This window comes from Lycium ferocissimum, chromosome 8 (genome assembly GCF_029784015.1).
Source record: "Lycium ferocissimum isolate CSIRO_LF1 chromosome 8, AGI_CSIRO_Lferr_CH_V1, whole genome shotgun sequence".
Taxonomy (NCBI): Eukaryota; Viridiplantae; Streptophyta; class Magnoliopsida; order Solanales; family Solanaceae; genus Lycium; species Lycium ferocissimum.
In genome coordinates this window covers 34,840,774-34,857,182 of record NC_081349.1, presented here as the reverse complement: position 1 = coordinate 34,857,182, position 16,409 = coordinate 34,840,774, and the positions used below count along the sequence as shown (strand labels likewise).

The window sequence follows — 16,409 nt, the reverse complement described above, 5'->3', positions numbered from 1 at the left end:
TTTATCAAACACTACCTTTTATACAACAACAACAACCCAGTGAAATCCCACAACGTGAGGTCTGGGGAGGGTAGAGTGTACGCAGACCTTACTCCTCCCAAGGTAGGACGGCTGTTTCCGAAAGACCCTCGGCTCAATAGAAAGCATAAAAAGAGATCAGATAAGGCCGAGAAATTCTAAGCGATATGGAAATGAAAATAACGAAAGCGACATACAAAATTATTGGTTGAGCACCCAATCTCAAAGTAGTATTTTGAGATTTAAAGCATTTCAGCACCCTCGATTTAAAAATTCTGGGTCTGCCACTGATGAGATCGTAGGTTCAAATTCCATCGCAGGAAAAAAAAATACTAGGTAATTTCTTTCCATCTGCTTATCCTTGGTGGATAGAGTTATCCGGTGTTAGTAGGAGGTAGCAGGTAGTCTAGGTATGCACAAATTGGTCCGGACACCACCGTCACTAAAAAAAAAATAAAAAAAAAATAGGACATTTCTCATGAACTTCAGAATGTACTTGAATATAAGGAGAACAGGATAATAATCAATTAACTATACCTTGATTTTTAACTAGTTGGGTTCAATTATATAAGTCTGATGTATCGGTTCTACCTTATTCAGGTCTATTTCACTCTAATACCAAGTAATTTGTATTTTAAGGCAAATTAGGGACTTGTAGAGGTAGAAGTTCTCTAAGTCTCAGACTTATCTCTATACGAACATACATACAAGTCTCTAATCAAAAGAAAAAGCCTCTTGACAGAGATCAAACCTAATGCAATTGTAAAAGCAACAACTAAGACCTTAATCCCAAATAGTTGAAACAAATGTGAACTATAGAAGCATACAACAAATGCAATCAAATTTACGATATCATAAAGGTGAGTAAGGCTTACAGGGGTAAAGCTCGGTAATAGTTAACTCCACCGGTGAAGCCAGTCTGCTCAAACTTGCTGGCATAGGAATCCAACTCTTCCTCAGAAAGCCAAGATGAAAGCGCAACGGGAGCATCAGGGATAGCCTCCAGGCCTTTGCCTTTAGGAAAATAGAATGGTCCAGGATTGCGGTATGTCAACATTTTCTTAAGAACAGACTTAGCACCAATTGGAGCAAATTCAGCTTCAATTTCTCCTGGTACCTGCAGGTAAGGTCATAGTGAACTTTCTGCTGAAAAATGAAGTGTGATGATTTTACCACAATTATACTACAATCAAATTAATCTCAAGAGGTGACTTATTGATCTACTTATTTCTTTCATCTGTAAATCTCATACTTATTTGTATGCTACCATACAATTGATTTGTTTGGAACTTGTTAAGAGTTGTTGCCGCGTGACAAGGCCAAAAGTCCAAGTTTTGGAAAGAGTCTCTTGCAAAAATGTAAGGTAAGGTTGTGTACAATAAACTCATTCTGATTCGACACATCCTTGAACCTCGTACTCAATGATAGTTTAATGCACCGTGCTACCCTTTATTTCACGACGGCACGACTGATTAATTTTGGAATGAAGCCCTATTCTTTTCCCCTAATTAGTACTCCCTTGGCTTCAATTTATGTGAACTTATTTCCTTTTTAATATGTTTTGTAAGATATGGCCTTATTTGGCATGTGCCAATTTACTTGGTCACATGTATTTCTTGGAGCCAAAGTTTGGCTCATGTGGAGGAGATTATTTGGGTCATTTCTTGTTTTATATTTGCCCAACTTGGAGCCCAAGTTTAGTAGCTATAAAAGGAGATCATTTCTTCTCATTTGAGACACACCAATTTGAAAAGAACTTAGTTTGAGTTTGTCTTCTTCTATAGAGAGTATTGGTAAGAGAGTTGTGTTGGGAAACATTTATGTGAACCCTTTCTTGGAGTGATCTAATGAGGCTATTCTCCTCTTTTGATTGTGGATGTAGGTCAAGTTGATCGAACCACGTTAAAACTTTGTTTCCTATTATCTTTGTTATTGTGTTTAATTGACTACTTTGGCTAATTCCGCACTACCCCGGACTACCGATCCTAACACGTTTAAAAAAGAGGAACGATCCTTTTCCAAATTTGGCAACAATTTAATTTGAAGTTTCCCATTTTACCTTAACGAGAAGCTTTTATAGCCATACAAATGTTAAAATATGTTTAATTGAACCACATATTTTAAAAGTAGTATAGTTGCATAAATGCATGGCATGTTTAAGACCACGTGTTTTTAAAATATTATAGTCACATAAATGTTATGGCATATTAAAGACCGCAAATTTCAAAATCTTTTCGTGCCTGTCAAATAAGTTCAAATAAATTGAAGTGGAGGGAGTAATTCATACTAAAAGTTGCAAACTTTCCGATGCAAGTATCCAATAGTCCCCAGAAAGCTTGTAAAATGCCCATATCAAACACAAATTAAACAGATACACAGACAATAAAAGAGAGAACCTGAAATCTCCAGACATAGTGATCTTCCCCATAAAAAGCCTGTAGCCCTTCAGCAATATTCATCTTTGGATTCCTTGGAAAATAATGAACGCTCAAATTCACCAAAGCCTTAACTTTATCTGGCCTAAAAAGGCATAAATGCCAAGCAATTAAGGCACCCCAATCATGCGCAACAACAAACACCTTTTCTTCATTCGGAGAAATGGCTTCAAGTAGTGCTACGAGATCACCCACAAGGTAAAATATACTGAACTTTGAAGGGTCATTAATGGGTGCACCTGTAGTATCTCCATAACCCCTTAAGTCCGGCGCCACAGCACGATAACCGCGTTCGGCTAAGTAGACGATTTGGTGGCGCCATGAGTACCTGTTGCAGAAGATTGTTGGTTAACTGGCACATAATAAAAACAAATAGAGAAGAAGAGATAACATAAGGATTTAACGAGGTACGACCAAGCCTACTCGAGGCAAAAGCAGAGAGAGTTTTTCAATATGAATGAGAAAACTTGTACAATGCAAGAACCCCCAATTACAATCTTGTAATACAAATCTTAAGTAGTTCGTAATCCTACAAGAAATGATTTCACAAATCAGTTGCGGAAGATCGTCGATTAACTAGCACACAGTCAAAGCAAATAGAGGAGAAAATATAACATAAGGATTTAACGAGGTTCGGCCCAAATCCTAGCCCTCGGGGCAAAAAACGGAGAGAGTTTTTCACTATGAATGAGAATAATCGTACAGTATGAAGAATTCCAATTACAATCTCGTTACAAGTCTCAAGTAGTTCCTAATCCTATAAGAAATGGTTCTCCAAATTTGTTGCGCAAGATCGTGGGTTAACTAGCACACAATCACACAGTCAAGGCAAACAGAGAAGAATAAATTACACAAAGTTTTAACAAGGCTCAGCCAAGCCTAGTCCTCAGGACAAAAACAAAGAGTTTTTCACTATGAATACAAAAAAATTATACAGTACGAAGAATCCCCAATTACGATCTCATTATATGAATCTCAAGTAGTTCTAATCCTAGAAGGAATGATTTCTCAAACCTGACAACGGTTTTCCCAAACCTATATAAAAAAAAAGGTTTCCCACCCCTACTTGGGAATCTAACAAAAGTAAGATCCACAAAATTCAAAACACAAGCAACATTACTAGTGCTCTAGGAAGAAAAATAACACAAGGATTACGAAGTTCGGCCAAGCCTAGTCCTCGGGGCAAAAGCAGAGAAGAAAAAATAACACAAGGATTACGAAGTTCAGCCAAGCCTAGTCCTCGGGGCAAAAGCAGAGAAGGAAAAATAAAACAAGGATTACAAAGTTCAGCCAAGCATAGTCCTCGAGGCAAAAGCAAAGAAGAAAAAATAATGCAAGAACCACAAAGTTCGGTCAAGCCTAGTCCTCGAGGCAAAAGCAAAGAAGAAAAAATAATGCAAGAACTACAAAGTTCGGTCAAGCCTAGTCCTCGGGGAAAAATCATAGAAGAAAAACAAACACAAAGATCACAAAGTTCAGCCAAGCCTAGTCCTCAGAGCAGAATCATAGAAGAAAAAATACACAAGGATTGCAAAGTTCGGTCAAGCCTAGTCCTCGAGGCAAAAACAGAGAAGAAAAAAAAACACAAGGATTAAAAAGTTCGGTCAAGCATAGTACTCAGGGTAAAATCAAATAAGAAAAAATAACACAAGGATTACAAAGCTCAGTCAAGCCTAGTCCTCAGGGCAAAACTAGAGAATAAAAAATAACACTAGGATTGCAAAGTTCGGTCAAGCCTAGTCCTCGGGTCAAAACTAGAGAATAAAAAATAACACAATGATTGCAAAATTGGGTCAAGCCGAGTTCTCGGGGCAAAATCAGAAAAGAAAAAATAACACAAGGATTACAAGTTCAGTCAAGCCTAGTCCTCAGGCCAAAAATATAGTTTTTCACTATGAATGAGAAAATTATACAGTAAGAAAAATCTTCAATTACAATCTGGTTATACAAATCTCAAATAGTTTCTAATAAACCTGATAATGGTAGAAAAATAAATTTTCCAAACCTACTAGAAAACGACGACAACATATCCAGTATAATCTCACAAATGGGGCCTGAAGAGGATAGAGTGTACGCAGACCTTACACCTAATTTGAGAGATAGAGAGGTTGTTTACGATAAAACCCTCGATCCAAACCTACTAGAAAATCTTAACATACTTAGGATTCACAAAATTCAAAACACAAGCAACAGAGTACCAGAGCTCAGGGAAGCCATGTATGAAGAGGATTGTTGGGCCTTGGCCTAATTCTGCTATATGCATATTTAGGCCATTTACAGCTACCATTTTGTGCTCTATCTTCTCCATTTTTGTTTAACTCTGTTTTCTTGAGTCTCTTTCTGAGTGCCAAATTTGGATTTTTATTAGCAAAGTTTGGCCAAATGCCAACTATGTGTTTCAATTCAACCTATTTGATTGAAAGCAGAGTTTAGGAAAAAAGAGAAAAATTTTAAATTTATGGTATTAAATGAATCGCATATATTTTATGTGGATATAAATTATTTTTAAATATAAAAAGGGATCATTATTTTTTGCACGAATCAATAAAAAAATAAGTTCATTCAAATTAAAACAGAATGAGTATTAAAAGTAGCTGTAAGTGATTCTTGTGGTTGTCGTTGAACTCATAGTCAATGTCAACTGTAATCATTGTTGTTAGAGAAAAGGTCCAACCATTGTCCTTATGTTTGGAGCTTCACATGGTCTCTGCCTTACAAGATTTAAAACGTTCTTGCTTGAATCTTTGAAGTTTATATAAGGAAAAGAATAATCTTATCTTATTCCTTTTTAACTTTGTTTTGGAAACAGCCTCTTTATTTCGGTAGGTAAGGTTTCCGTATATTCTAATTTCTTTTGGCGTTTTAAAAGGCGGGGACATAAGGTGGGACATTTTATGTATGCTTCGGCGAGGCGTAAGTCTCAAGATACGCCGCGTAAGCCCCATGGGCATTTAAAATTTTTAGTATTTCATAAAATAATATAATTACAATAAATATTTTTAAATAGGTAATTACATTAAAAAAAAATTGTAAATAAATGAAATATCTCTCTCTATATATATGCGTTTGATCCTCCCAAAAAACTAATCAAAGCAATCCATTATATGCCACTTACAACTTATAAATATATATAACATAATTGTACAAGGATAAACAATACAATGAAATAAAAGCTATTATGAAATGCAAATCAACTCTAACATCTTAACTTTCAAATTATGAAAAAATCACAATTTCTTAAAACAATATTACTATCATAATATTCATTTTATCTCCCTATAAGCAAATAATCAATAAACTTTATCACTATTATAATTAAAAAGTAACTCCTTCATGAATAAAAATAAAATTACTTTCAAATAGCGAAATAATAAAATATGATCATTTTGATACATAGGACAAAATATTAATTACAAGTGAAAATGTAGCATTCAGCTATGTATTTTTAAAAGAAATATTAAGTGATATTCACCCTCACGATATTCTCAAATAGTAAATATACAATACTATGACTTGTTATTTGAGTTAAACCCAATATTCTTATTTCTATAGATGAAAACTATTTAGTATCATTCATTTGTTAAAGAATTATGAGGGTCAGCGATTTTAATTAAGGAATTTAACATATAATTTGTGTAAGAACTGTTAGGCGAGCCCCGAGTGTTGGGCGTTAGGCGTGTTTAGGGCGTACAGTCGGGCGTTTAGGGTGTAAGTCTCACAGGAACTAAGCCCCGCACATGAGCCCCGGGGCGTTTTACCATTGCCCCGCCCAAAGGTGAGCCCTGAAACAGCCTTTTAAAACACTGATCTCTTTAGACCTTACTTATGATATTACACTGAGTGTGCTGTTGTTTATCTCAGTTCAATTTCGATCGGACCGAACTACTTTCATAAATCAAATTGCGACTTCTTTTAGATGAAAGTATGCAAAATGGAATGTGATTTTATTGCAAGTCAAGCCAATTATGCACCAATTACCACGTTACAGCTTTAATAGAGCTCAGTAGCTTTGGTGTAAATTATGTATTTGTATTAAAAAATTATTTAATATGTATAAATAATCTTTGCAGAACTCAGTAAGCAAAATTAGTTATGATTTGAAATCTATAAACTAAAAATCCGAATTCTGCCTCTGGCTAGCACAAATACATGAACAATATATATGTCCTGGCAAGCTAAGCTTAAGTGACATGCAAGTTAACTACAATATAACAACAATGAGATAAAATGCAATCATAAAACACTTCCCTTAAAATTAAATTTAGTAGATTTCATACTTGATCACAAGGATCAAAGGCAACAAATTTAGAATGTTTTATGGAAGTTGTGGTGTTATACTTGAAAGATTTCCTTAAAATTAAATAATGGAAAATGAACTTAAATTAACTCTTACTACTAGCTGGTAAATATGAGTAACATTTCAAGTTAGATTGAGACAAAGACACTTATAATCCGTGCAAATAAGTAGTTTCATGTACTGCATCTTTAATTGATTATTATGGAGTTAATTCGTCTATAATCCACATTTGGAGCTAACTAAGTCGACCCCACATGCACAAACGGTCAGTAAGACTTTGATTCTATCGTGCTACTTCCTCTTCTATTTTTATTTGTCATCTGTATTAAAAATAGATTATCATTTTTGTCTTGTCTACAAAAATTGAGATAGAATTTAACATTTAGTTTCTTATTTACCCTTATTATTTAATATAATCACTTCTCAATGCATTTCTCAAAATATTTCATTTATTATATTCAAAGAGTGATATAGTAAAACTCTCCTTTTATTTTTGGATAATAGGCGGGCCAAATTAATACATGACAAGTAAAAATAGACGGGAGGAAAGATATGTTTTGGGTACTACCAACAACTGTAACGGAACTCAATATTATTGCAGTGTGTCCTTTTAACATATACGCGGATAATAATGATGTTTGGTACAAACAATTGGACAGTTTACGCGTACGCATCAAATACTTTAGTCTACTTCCTCCATTCCATTATAATTGAATTTTTGAGGTGTGACACGCCGTTTAAGAAACTTCTTTTAATTGTTCAGGTTTATTTGCGGTGTTTTGATTTAAATTTTAAGGAAAAACAAAAAAAAAAACTTATAATCTAAAACAAGTTGTAAATATTTATGTGACTATAAGTAATTTTAACGATTATCCTATAGCATAACAGAAAAAATAAACAAGCGATCGATTTTTATATTATTGTTAGAAGCAGAGACACCCCTTTGGTAAAAAAATTCTTCTGCTTATGCATGTGTTAGTAATCTTTTTTCGGAGAAACAGTATGTACCTATATAGCACACTACCCAAAAAACAAAAAAAACAAAATTAGCTGAGAAAATCTGTCGCTGTTAGCCAATAGCTAACTATGATTTTCTAATAATCCAAATAATCCATCGTCTAACCCATCACTAAATCGAATTAGTGACCGAATCTGTGATGGAATAGTATAGCTTAACATCAAAACGTTCTGAATTCAAACTTACTTACAAGCCAAATTAAGACATTAAATCGCCTGTAGCCAACATAATTTTCTGATAAGTCATTACTAATCCGTTGTCAAATCGAATTTTGGACAGAACTTGTGATGGAATACTTTGCCTTAATATCACAACGTTCCAGATCCAAACTACTTAGAAGCCAAATTATGATGACAGACCGACACTGCGTACACAAAATGCTGCAGACGCTATTAATTTATTCAGGCTTCTCTCTTCAAGTCTAGATCACTACTCCTTTCTTCATAAAACAACAGGAGAAACACTAATGAGATCTTATTTCTCCAGAAAATGCAAAGGCAAAGAGAAACTTAGAACTTTTGAATGAAGTCATAGATGTGCTTGTTAATCTCATCTGGCCTTTCTTGGTTAAAAAAGTGAGCTGCACCTTCCAAAACAACAACTTGCTCCAACAATGGAACATCTCTCTTAAATCCACCATTGTGTATGTACTCTTTAGCACCTGTTATATGATAGACCAAGTCGAATTCCCCGACGATAAACTTCGTCGGGACTTTAACTTGAGCCCCTGTCCATGGTGCTGTGAGTTCCCAGTTTCTGCATTTCACAGGGCAAACAACTTATAGGATATGTACATTGTGCCAACTCCAATTTCAAATTACAGATATATATCACAAATGTCATTTTCTTGACTACAAAGGAACTAAAGTGCAACTAACGAAAGATCTAAGAATTACTAGCTTCAACGTATGAAAAAATTGATCAAAAAAATCTATAAGGAATTAATAGGAGCATCCACGGGTGTAGCCTAGCGGTCAATGAAGTCGGTGGAGCACCATGAGATCCAATGGCGAACATACAGTATAGCTAGCGGGTGATTATCAAACACTACCTTTTATATTGGAAATTATTATTAACATACCAAAATTATTGGTTGAGCACCCAATCTCAAAGTAGCATTTTGAGATTTAAAGCATTTGAACGCTACTTTGAAACAAAGCATTTGAGCACCCACGATTTAAAAATTCTAGTCCGCCACTAATGAGATTGTAGGTTCATACTCCAGCAGAGGAAAAAATACTAGGTGATTTGTTTCCATCTGCTTAATCCTTGGTGGATAGAGTTATCCGGTGTTAGTGGGAGGTAGCAGGTACCAGGTGAAATAGTCTATGTATACACAAGTTGCTCCAGACACCACCGTCATTTTAAAAAAAATAAAAATAGGACATTTCTCATGAACTTCACAATGTACTTGAATATAAGGAGAACATGATAACAATCAATTAATACCTTGATTTTTACCTAGTTGGGTTCAACTATATACGTCTAATGTATCGATTCTACCTTATTCAGGTCTATTTCACTCTAATACCAAGTAATTTGTCTTTTAAGGCAAATTAGGGACTTCTAGAGGTAGAAGTTCTTTAAGTCTCATACTTATCTCTATACAAACATAAATACAAGTCTCTAAGCAAAATAAAAAGCCTCTTGGCAGAGATCAAACCTAATGCGATTGTAGAAGCAATAACTAAGACCTTAATCCCAAATAGTTGAAACAAGTGTGAACTATAGAAGCATACAACGAATGCAATCTAATTTACGATATCATAAAGGTGAGGAAGGCTTACAGGGGAGAAGCTCGGTAATAGTTAACTCCACCAGTGAAACCAGTCTGCTCAAACTTGCCGGCATAGTAATCCAACTCTTCCTCAGAGAGCCAAGATGAAAGCGCAGCCGGAGCATCAGGTATAGCCTCAAGGCCTTTGCCTTTAGGAAAATAAAGTGGTCCAGGATCGCGGAATGTCAACAATTTCTTAAGAACAGCCTTAGCGCCTATTGGAGCAAATTCAGCTTCAATTTCTCCTGGTACCTGCAGGTAGGATCATAGTGAACTTTATGCTAAAAAATAAGTGTGCTGATTTTACCGCAATGATATTATAATCAAATTTAATCTCAAGAGACTAGTTATTGATCTACTTATTTCTTTCATCACTAAATCTCATACTTATTTCTATGCGAACATACAATTGATTTGTTTGGAACATGTTAAGAGTTGTTGCCGCGTTATGGAAACAGTCTCTTGAAATGTAAGGTAAGTCTGTCTACAATAAACAAACTCACTGTAGTTCGACACATCGCTGAACCCCGTAGGCAATGATAGTTTAATGCACCGTGCTGCAATTTAATTTATGACGGCATTACTTTTGTAATGAACCCCTATTTATTTTTCCCTAATTACTACTCCCTCGACTTCAGTTTATGTGAACCTATTTCCTTTTTAACTCGTTTAAAAAGTAGAATGATCGTTTTCCAAATTTGGAAACAATTTAATTTGAACTTTCCCATTTTACCTTAACGAGAACCTTTTATAGCCATACAAAATGTTAAAACATGTTTAATTGAACCACATGTTTTAAAAGTAGTATAGCACATAAATGCTAAGACCACATGCTTTTAAAGTATTATAGCCACATAAATGTTATGGTATATTCAAGACCACAAACTTCTAATTTTTCATTTCTTTCTTAAACTTTGTATCCGTCAAATAAATTCAAACGGAGGGAGTAGTTTATCAGTTGCAAACCTTCCGATGCAAGTATCCAATAGTCCCCATAAAACTTGTAAAATCCCTATATCAAACACAAATTAAACAGATACACATACGAAAAAAAAGAGAACCTGAAATCTCCACACATAATGGTCTTCCCCATATAAAGCCTTTAGCCCTTCAACAGAGTTCATCTTTGGGTTCCTTGGGAAAAAATGGACACTCAAATTCACCAAAGCCTTAACTTTATCAGGCCTAAAAAGGCATAAATGCCAAGCAATTATGGCACCCCAGTCATGTGCAACAACAAACACCTTATCTTCATTTGGAGCAATGGCTTCAAGTAGTGCTATGAGATCACCCACAAGGTGAAAGATACTGAACTTTGAAGAATCGTTAACGGGTGCACCTGTAGTATCTCCATAACCCCTTAAATCAGGCGCTACAGCCCGATAGCCTCGTTCGGCCAAGTAGACGATTTGGTGGCGCCATGAGTACCTGTTGTGGAAGATCGTGGGTTAACTATCATAGAACCAAAGCAGATAGAAAAGAAAAAATAACAGAAGGATTTAGTACGACCAAGCCTAATCCTCGAGACAAAATCCAGAAAGAGTTTTTCACTATCATAGAACCAAAGCAACTAGAGAACAAAAAATAACACAAGGATTTAACGAGGTCCAGTCAAGTCTAATCCTCGAGGCAAAAGCAGAAAGAGTTTTTCACTATGAATGAGAAGAATTGCACAATAAGAAGAATTTCCAATTACAATCTTGTTATACAAATCTCAAGTAGTTCATAATCCTACGAGAAATGGTTTCCCAAATGTGTTGCAGAAGATCATCGTTTAACTAGCTCACAGTCAAAGCAAAGAGAGAAGAAAAAATAACATAAGGATCTAATGAGGTAAGGCCAAGCCTAGTACTCAGGGCAAAAGCACAGAGAGTTTTCTACTATAAGAGCCTGTTTGGCTTAGCTTAAAAAAAGTGGCTTATAAGCTGATTTGATCAAAAAACAGCTTATAAGCCAAAAAAAATAAGTTGGTAGCCCAACTTATTTTTTTCCTAACTTATTTTTTTTGGCTTATTCTAAGCACTTTTTTAGCTTATAAGTTGGTTTGCCAAACACCTAAAAAAAAAAAAAAAAAAAAAAAAAAAAAAAAAAAAAAAACCTTATAAGCTGGTTTGATCACTTATAAGCCAATCCAAACGGGCTCTAAATGAGAAGAATTATACACTACGAAGAATGTCAATTACAATTTCGTTATACAAATCTTAAGTAGTTCCTAGTCCTATAAGAAATGGTTTCCCAAATATGTTCTGGAAGATCAGGGATTAACTTGCACAATCAAAGCAAATAGAGAAGAACAGATTAAATAAGGATATAACGAGGTTTGACCAAACCCAAACCTAGTCCTCAGAACAAAAAGCAGAGAGAGGTTTTCGACTATGAATCAGAAGAATTGTGCAATAGGAAGAATCTCCAATTACAGCCCCTTTATATGGATCACAAGTAGTTCATAATCCTACAAGGCATGGTTTGCCAAACTTATTAACACACTGATTTTTTTCCAAACTTATAAGGAAAATATGTGTTTCAAACATACTACAAAATGTAATATAATTAGAATTCACAAAATTCAAGACACAAGCAACAGTGTACCAGAGCTCAGGGAAGCCATGAATGAAGAGGATTGTTGGTCCTTGGCCTAATTCAGCTACATGCATATTTAGGCCATTTACAGCTACCATCTTGTGCTCTATCTTCTCCATTATTTATTTTTCTTTGTGTTTTCTTGACTCTCTTTTGGGTTTTTATTAGCCTTTGTGCGGGCAAATACCGGTTATTAATTTCAAGTAACTGTGGAAAATAGCTGGCTATGATTCTTGTGATTGTCATTGAACTCATTGTTAATATCACTATGATTGTTATCATTGATATAACACAAACAGATAGTGGCTGTCAAGATAAAAAATGCCTGATCATTGTCCCTTTTATCTCAGGAGCAAGTGGCGGCAGGATTTTTAAGCAGGCCGTTCAAAAATATAAGGGAAAATATCAAAAACTTCCCCTCACGTTTTTCTTTGTTTCACTAACCTCCCCTCACGTTTGCGATATTAGGGCTACCTCCTCTATTTTAACTTTTATATTACAACTATTTTATTTTATTTATTACCAATGAAAAAATAATATATTTGGACTAATTTACCCTCCTTAAGATCATTCTCTTTTGATTAATTATTATTTCATTAATATCTCCTTTAAAAGTTATTTCTTAGGAATATTAAATGAATACTATCTTTTTTTTAATTTATTAAATTTATTCTGTTAGGTTTTACCCTAACAGAAATTTTGTATAATAATCAAATGAGTCTAACAACAAGAAAAAGAAGGTCATCTTCTCTTTATTATTAAACAATTTATCTAAGAAGACCATCTTCTCTTTTCCTTTCAATTACAATCACAATGAAGGATAAGAGTGACAAACTTTTCAATTACAACGAAGGTCTCTCTTCTTTTACTCTCTCACACTATAAAGATCTACTCAATACAAACTTAGTCTAACGCTAAAATAAGAACCCTAATTAATCATAAAGGAATTGATTACTTTTTACCTATCTCTCCTCTTTGGGTTATACTAAGAGTATTATTTTTCCGATATTAACTGAACACTCACTCATTCATTATATAAGAAATAAATTTTTAAAGGAGATATTAATGAAATAATAATTAATCAAAAGAGAATGATCATATGGAGGGAAAATCAGTCCAGATATATTATTTTTTCATTAGTATAAATAGAATAAAATAGTTGTAACATAAAAGTTAAAATAGAGGAGGTAGCCGTAATATTGCAAACGTGAGGGAGATCAGCGAAACAAAGGAAAATGTGAGGGGAGGTTTCTAAATTTTTTCCAAAATATAAAGAAGTAAACACATAAAGAGGTTAAGGGGATTCAACAGTACTATGTATACATAAAAAATAATTTTAACCTTATATATATGATGCAATTTCCCCCCGAAGGGAGTTCAACCCTCTCGGCCCAACCTAGCTTCGCCCCGACCTGGAGCTTCACATGGTGTTTGCCTGTTTGGTGTACAGGATGGAGCATTTATAGTATTTCATTTTTAAAATGATGCATATTTGCGGTGTGTTTGGTAGCGAGAAACATGTTTTGCTAAAAATGTTTTCATGAGAAAGAAGTGATTTTCTTACTTTTTTTTTAATATTTGGTAAGTAAAAAAATAGTATGCCCTCCGTTCCAATTTATGTGGTACTCTTTTTTTTTTTTTTTTTGGTCAGTCCCAAAATAATTACACATTTCTATATGAATAACGATTTAGTTTTGAAATACTCATTTTACCCTTAATGAGATTATTTATAGTCACATAAATATCTATTACTCATTTTAGACTACAGTTTCAAAAATGTTCCTTTACTTCTTAAACTTCATACTCATTCAAACACCATCACATAAAATTAGGACAGAAAGAGTATTCCAAAAAATTATATTTAATTTATCCAAATATTATCTAGGATCGAGGTGCAATGCGCGAAAGTAGAAGGGAATGACTAATGAGTGGTGATGTAAGTTTGGGGTTGGGGGGGGGGGGGTGATGATATATATATACTAGTGTCATTTGGCTCGTGCTAAGCTTGGGCCGAAACCGATCTTATAAAATTTAATTTGTAAATTTTTCTGCTATTATTTTTTGCTTTTTCTAACATCAATTTGATACGTTCAATAGACTTCTATCCCAAAGTTAAGGGAAAACATTTTTCTAGTTTATATATTAGATTTTTTTTAAAAAAATAATCAAACATTGACTTTTCTAATTGCTATTTTACTTAAATATTTTTAGACTAAAATATCCAATGATCCAAATTCGTCTTTTCATATGTTAAATTAATTTCATTTGTTTTTTGAATTTAACTTATTTATTTTTTACCAAAAAATATTACAATATTCAATTAATGTCAAAAATATTTACTGTGAAAAAATATTATTGTATGATGAAATCAATACAGTTAACTTATAAATAAATATAAATAATTAAAACCCTTGATATTACAAGATATTTTTGTAGATGTTTGCTCAATTAAACACACGAAAAAAATATTGAAAAGTCCATAAAATTAAATTGTTCTTACTTTAAGTTTTCATTTTCCTTCCAAAAGATGCATGTTAAAAAATGACATCTTTTTCTTTTTCTTAATTTAATAAATCATTTTATGAAATTCACATTGTAATAACTTTTTCATGTTGAACTTAAATATTTTGTCTTTGATTATACGATATTTTGCAAAATATTTTAATATTAAAAAGGTAAAAAATTTACTCCACTTTTTGCAATTATTTAGTATTATTACTATTTGGTTTCTTTAACTACAGTGCTTTTACAACTATAATATTTTATAGTTTCTCTTTTAATATAGTAATTTATTAGATAAGTTTTATGCTGAAAGCGTGCGCACGTAAAATTTGATTAATTAATTAACGTACTTCGGACTATAATTTACAATTTTGATTCATTTTTAAGTATATTTAACAATGATAGTCTATTTGAATTTTCTTTTGATTTAAAACCTAATCTTACCTTAAGTGAAATCTTTGTTAATTACTTATTTTTGCTAGCACGTACAACACAAAATTACAGGAGAAAATAAAAAACTTTATCTATAATCGGACGAATAAATTTTTTAAATAGAAAATGATAATTGGTAATTAGCATCAACAAATAATAATTAGTATTATAACAATAATATTTTAATTCAATAATTAAGCCTATATTATATAATTTGATTGACATGATAATTATATTCTTTGTCTATAATAAATTCTTAAGGAAAAATATAATTTTAAACAAATTTACTATATTTCTCATAAAAGACTCAAATATTTATAAGCATGTATTGTGGGAACCACTAATCTTTTCCATGACATCATCATCTTTAGTGGCACAAAAAAAGCCCTTAAGGTTCTCAAATTTTACCAAAATTTGTAAGAGTTCACAAAGTAATAAAAACTTTACTTAGGGGTAAAAAGAGACAAAATATTCATGTGAGAACCACAAAAAATTGGTATTCTCCCTTATATATAGTAGTAATGCTGCAAAGAGTTTATGTTAGTTAAAATTTGTGATTTAAGTTTAGTTTTAGACGAAATTAAGGAAAAAATTAAATTCATTAAATAAACCACAAGAATGAATTTAGTTCTTCATATATAGTCTATGTTTAAAAATATTAATCCCCGGCTAAAATTATAATTTATAGTAGTTTTGTATTTTTTAAATATCTAAATTTTAATCTAAATTATTAAGTTGATCTAACTTAATTTAGCTTCAAAGTTTAGTCAAATTAACTCTCAAAAAAATTAAAAGAGCCACATAAATTGGAATGCAGAGAGAGTAATTATTAAGATCTAATAAATGCTCCAATTAAAAATGAAAATGTGGCTCCACAATTGCCTAAATTTTACCAAAATGTATAATGAGAAATAATTTGAAGAGTAATCTAATACTCCCTCCGATTTATATTATATGGCGTTTTTAGCTCGGACACGCTCCTTAAAAAATTACTTACCGCTAAAGAGTAAGAAATATTTTCACTAAATAACCCTTAATTAAATAGTACCGATTTAATAAAAAAATTGATTATATAAAAACTTAGTTATCTATATAAGGTAAAAAAATTTAAGAAGATAAAAAAAGCTAATATCTTCTTCATTATGCAAAATCTATTTACTCTAAAACTAAATTGGAACGAAGAAAGGGTAATTACGCTGGGATAAGTTATGCTGGGATTAATTACGTTGGGATAAGTTATGCTGGGATTAGTTATTCTGGAGTTATTTTTTATTGACTGTTTGGTATGTTGGACTAAAAATATTATACCTTGGATAATTTCTAAAAAGAAGAGGTTTCTTCCTTATCCCG

General features: G+C 32.8%; 2 protein-coding genes across 2 annotated transcripts; both read right to left on the bottom strand.

Annotated features, from left to right (window-relative positions):
• Window positions 1-386: 386 nt before the first annotated feature.
• On the bottom strand, window positions 387-4,787 carry LOC132068219 (uncharacterized). The gene is made up of 3 exons (XM_059461739.1): window positions 4,652-4,787; window positions 2,415-2,781; window positions 387-1,135 (listed from the first exon to the last, which is right to left on the bottom strand). The coding sequence occupies exons 1-3, from the start codon at window positions 4,759-4,761 to the stop codon at window positions 890-892; spliced, it is 723 nt and encodes a 240-aa protein (XP_059317722.1). The 5' UTR covers window positions 4,762-4,787; the 3' UTR covers window positions 387-889.
• A 3,068-nt stretch (window positions 4,788-7,855) lies between these two features.
• LOC132068218 (uncharacterized) lies at window positions 7,856-12,308 on the bottom strand. Its single transcript, XM_059461738.1, has 4 exons — window positions 12,135-12,308; window positions 10,607-10,973; window positions 9,556-9,797; window positions 7,856-8,524 (listed from the first exon to the last, which is right to left on the bottom strand). The coding sequence occupies exons 1-4, from the start codon at window positions 12,242-12,244 to the stop codon at window positions 8,278-8,280; spliced, it is 966 nt and encodes a 321-aa protein (XP_059317721.1). The 5' UTR covers window positions 12,245-12,308; the 3' UTR covers window positions 7,856-8,277.
• Between the last annotated feature and the right edge of the window lie 4,101 nt (window positions 12,309-16,409).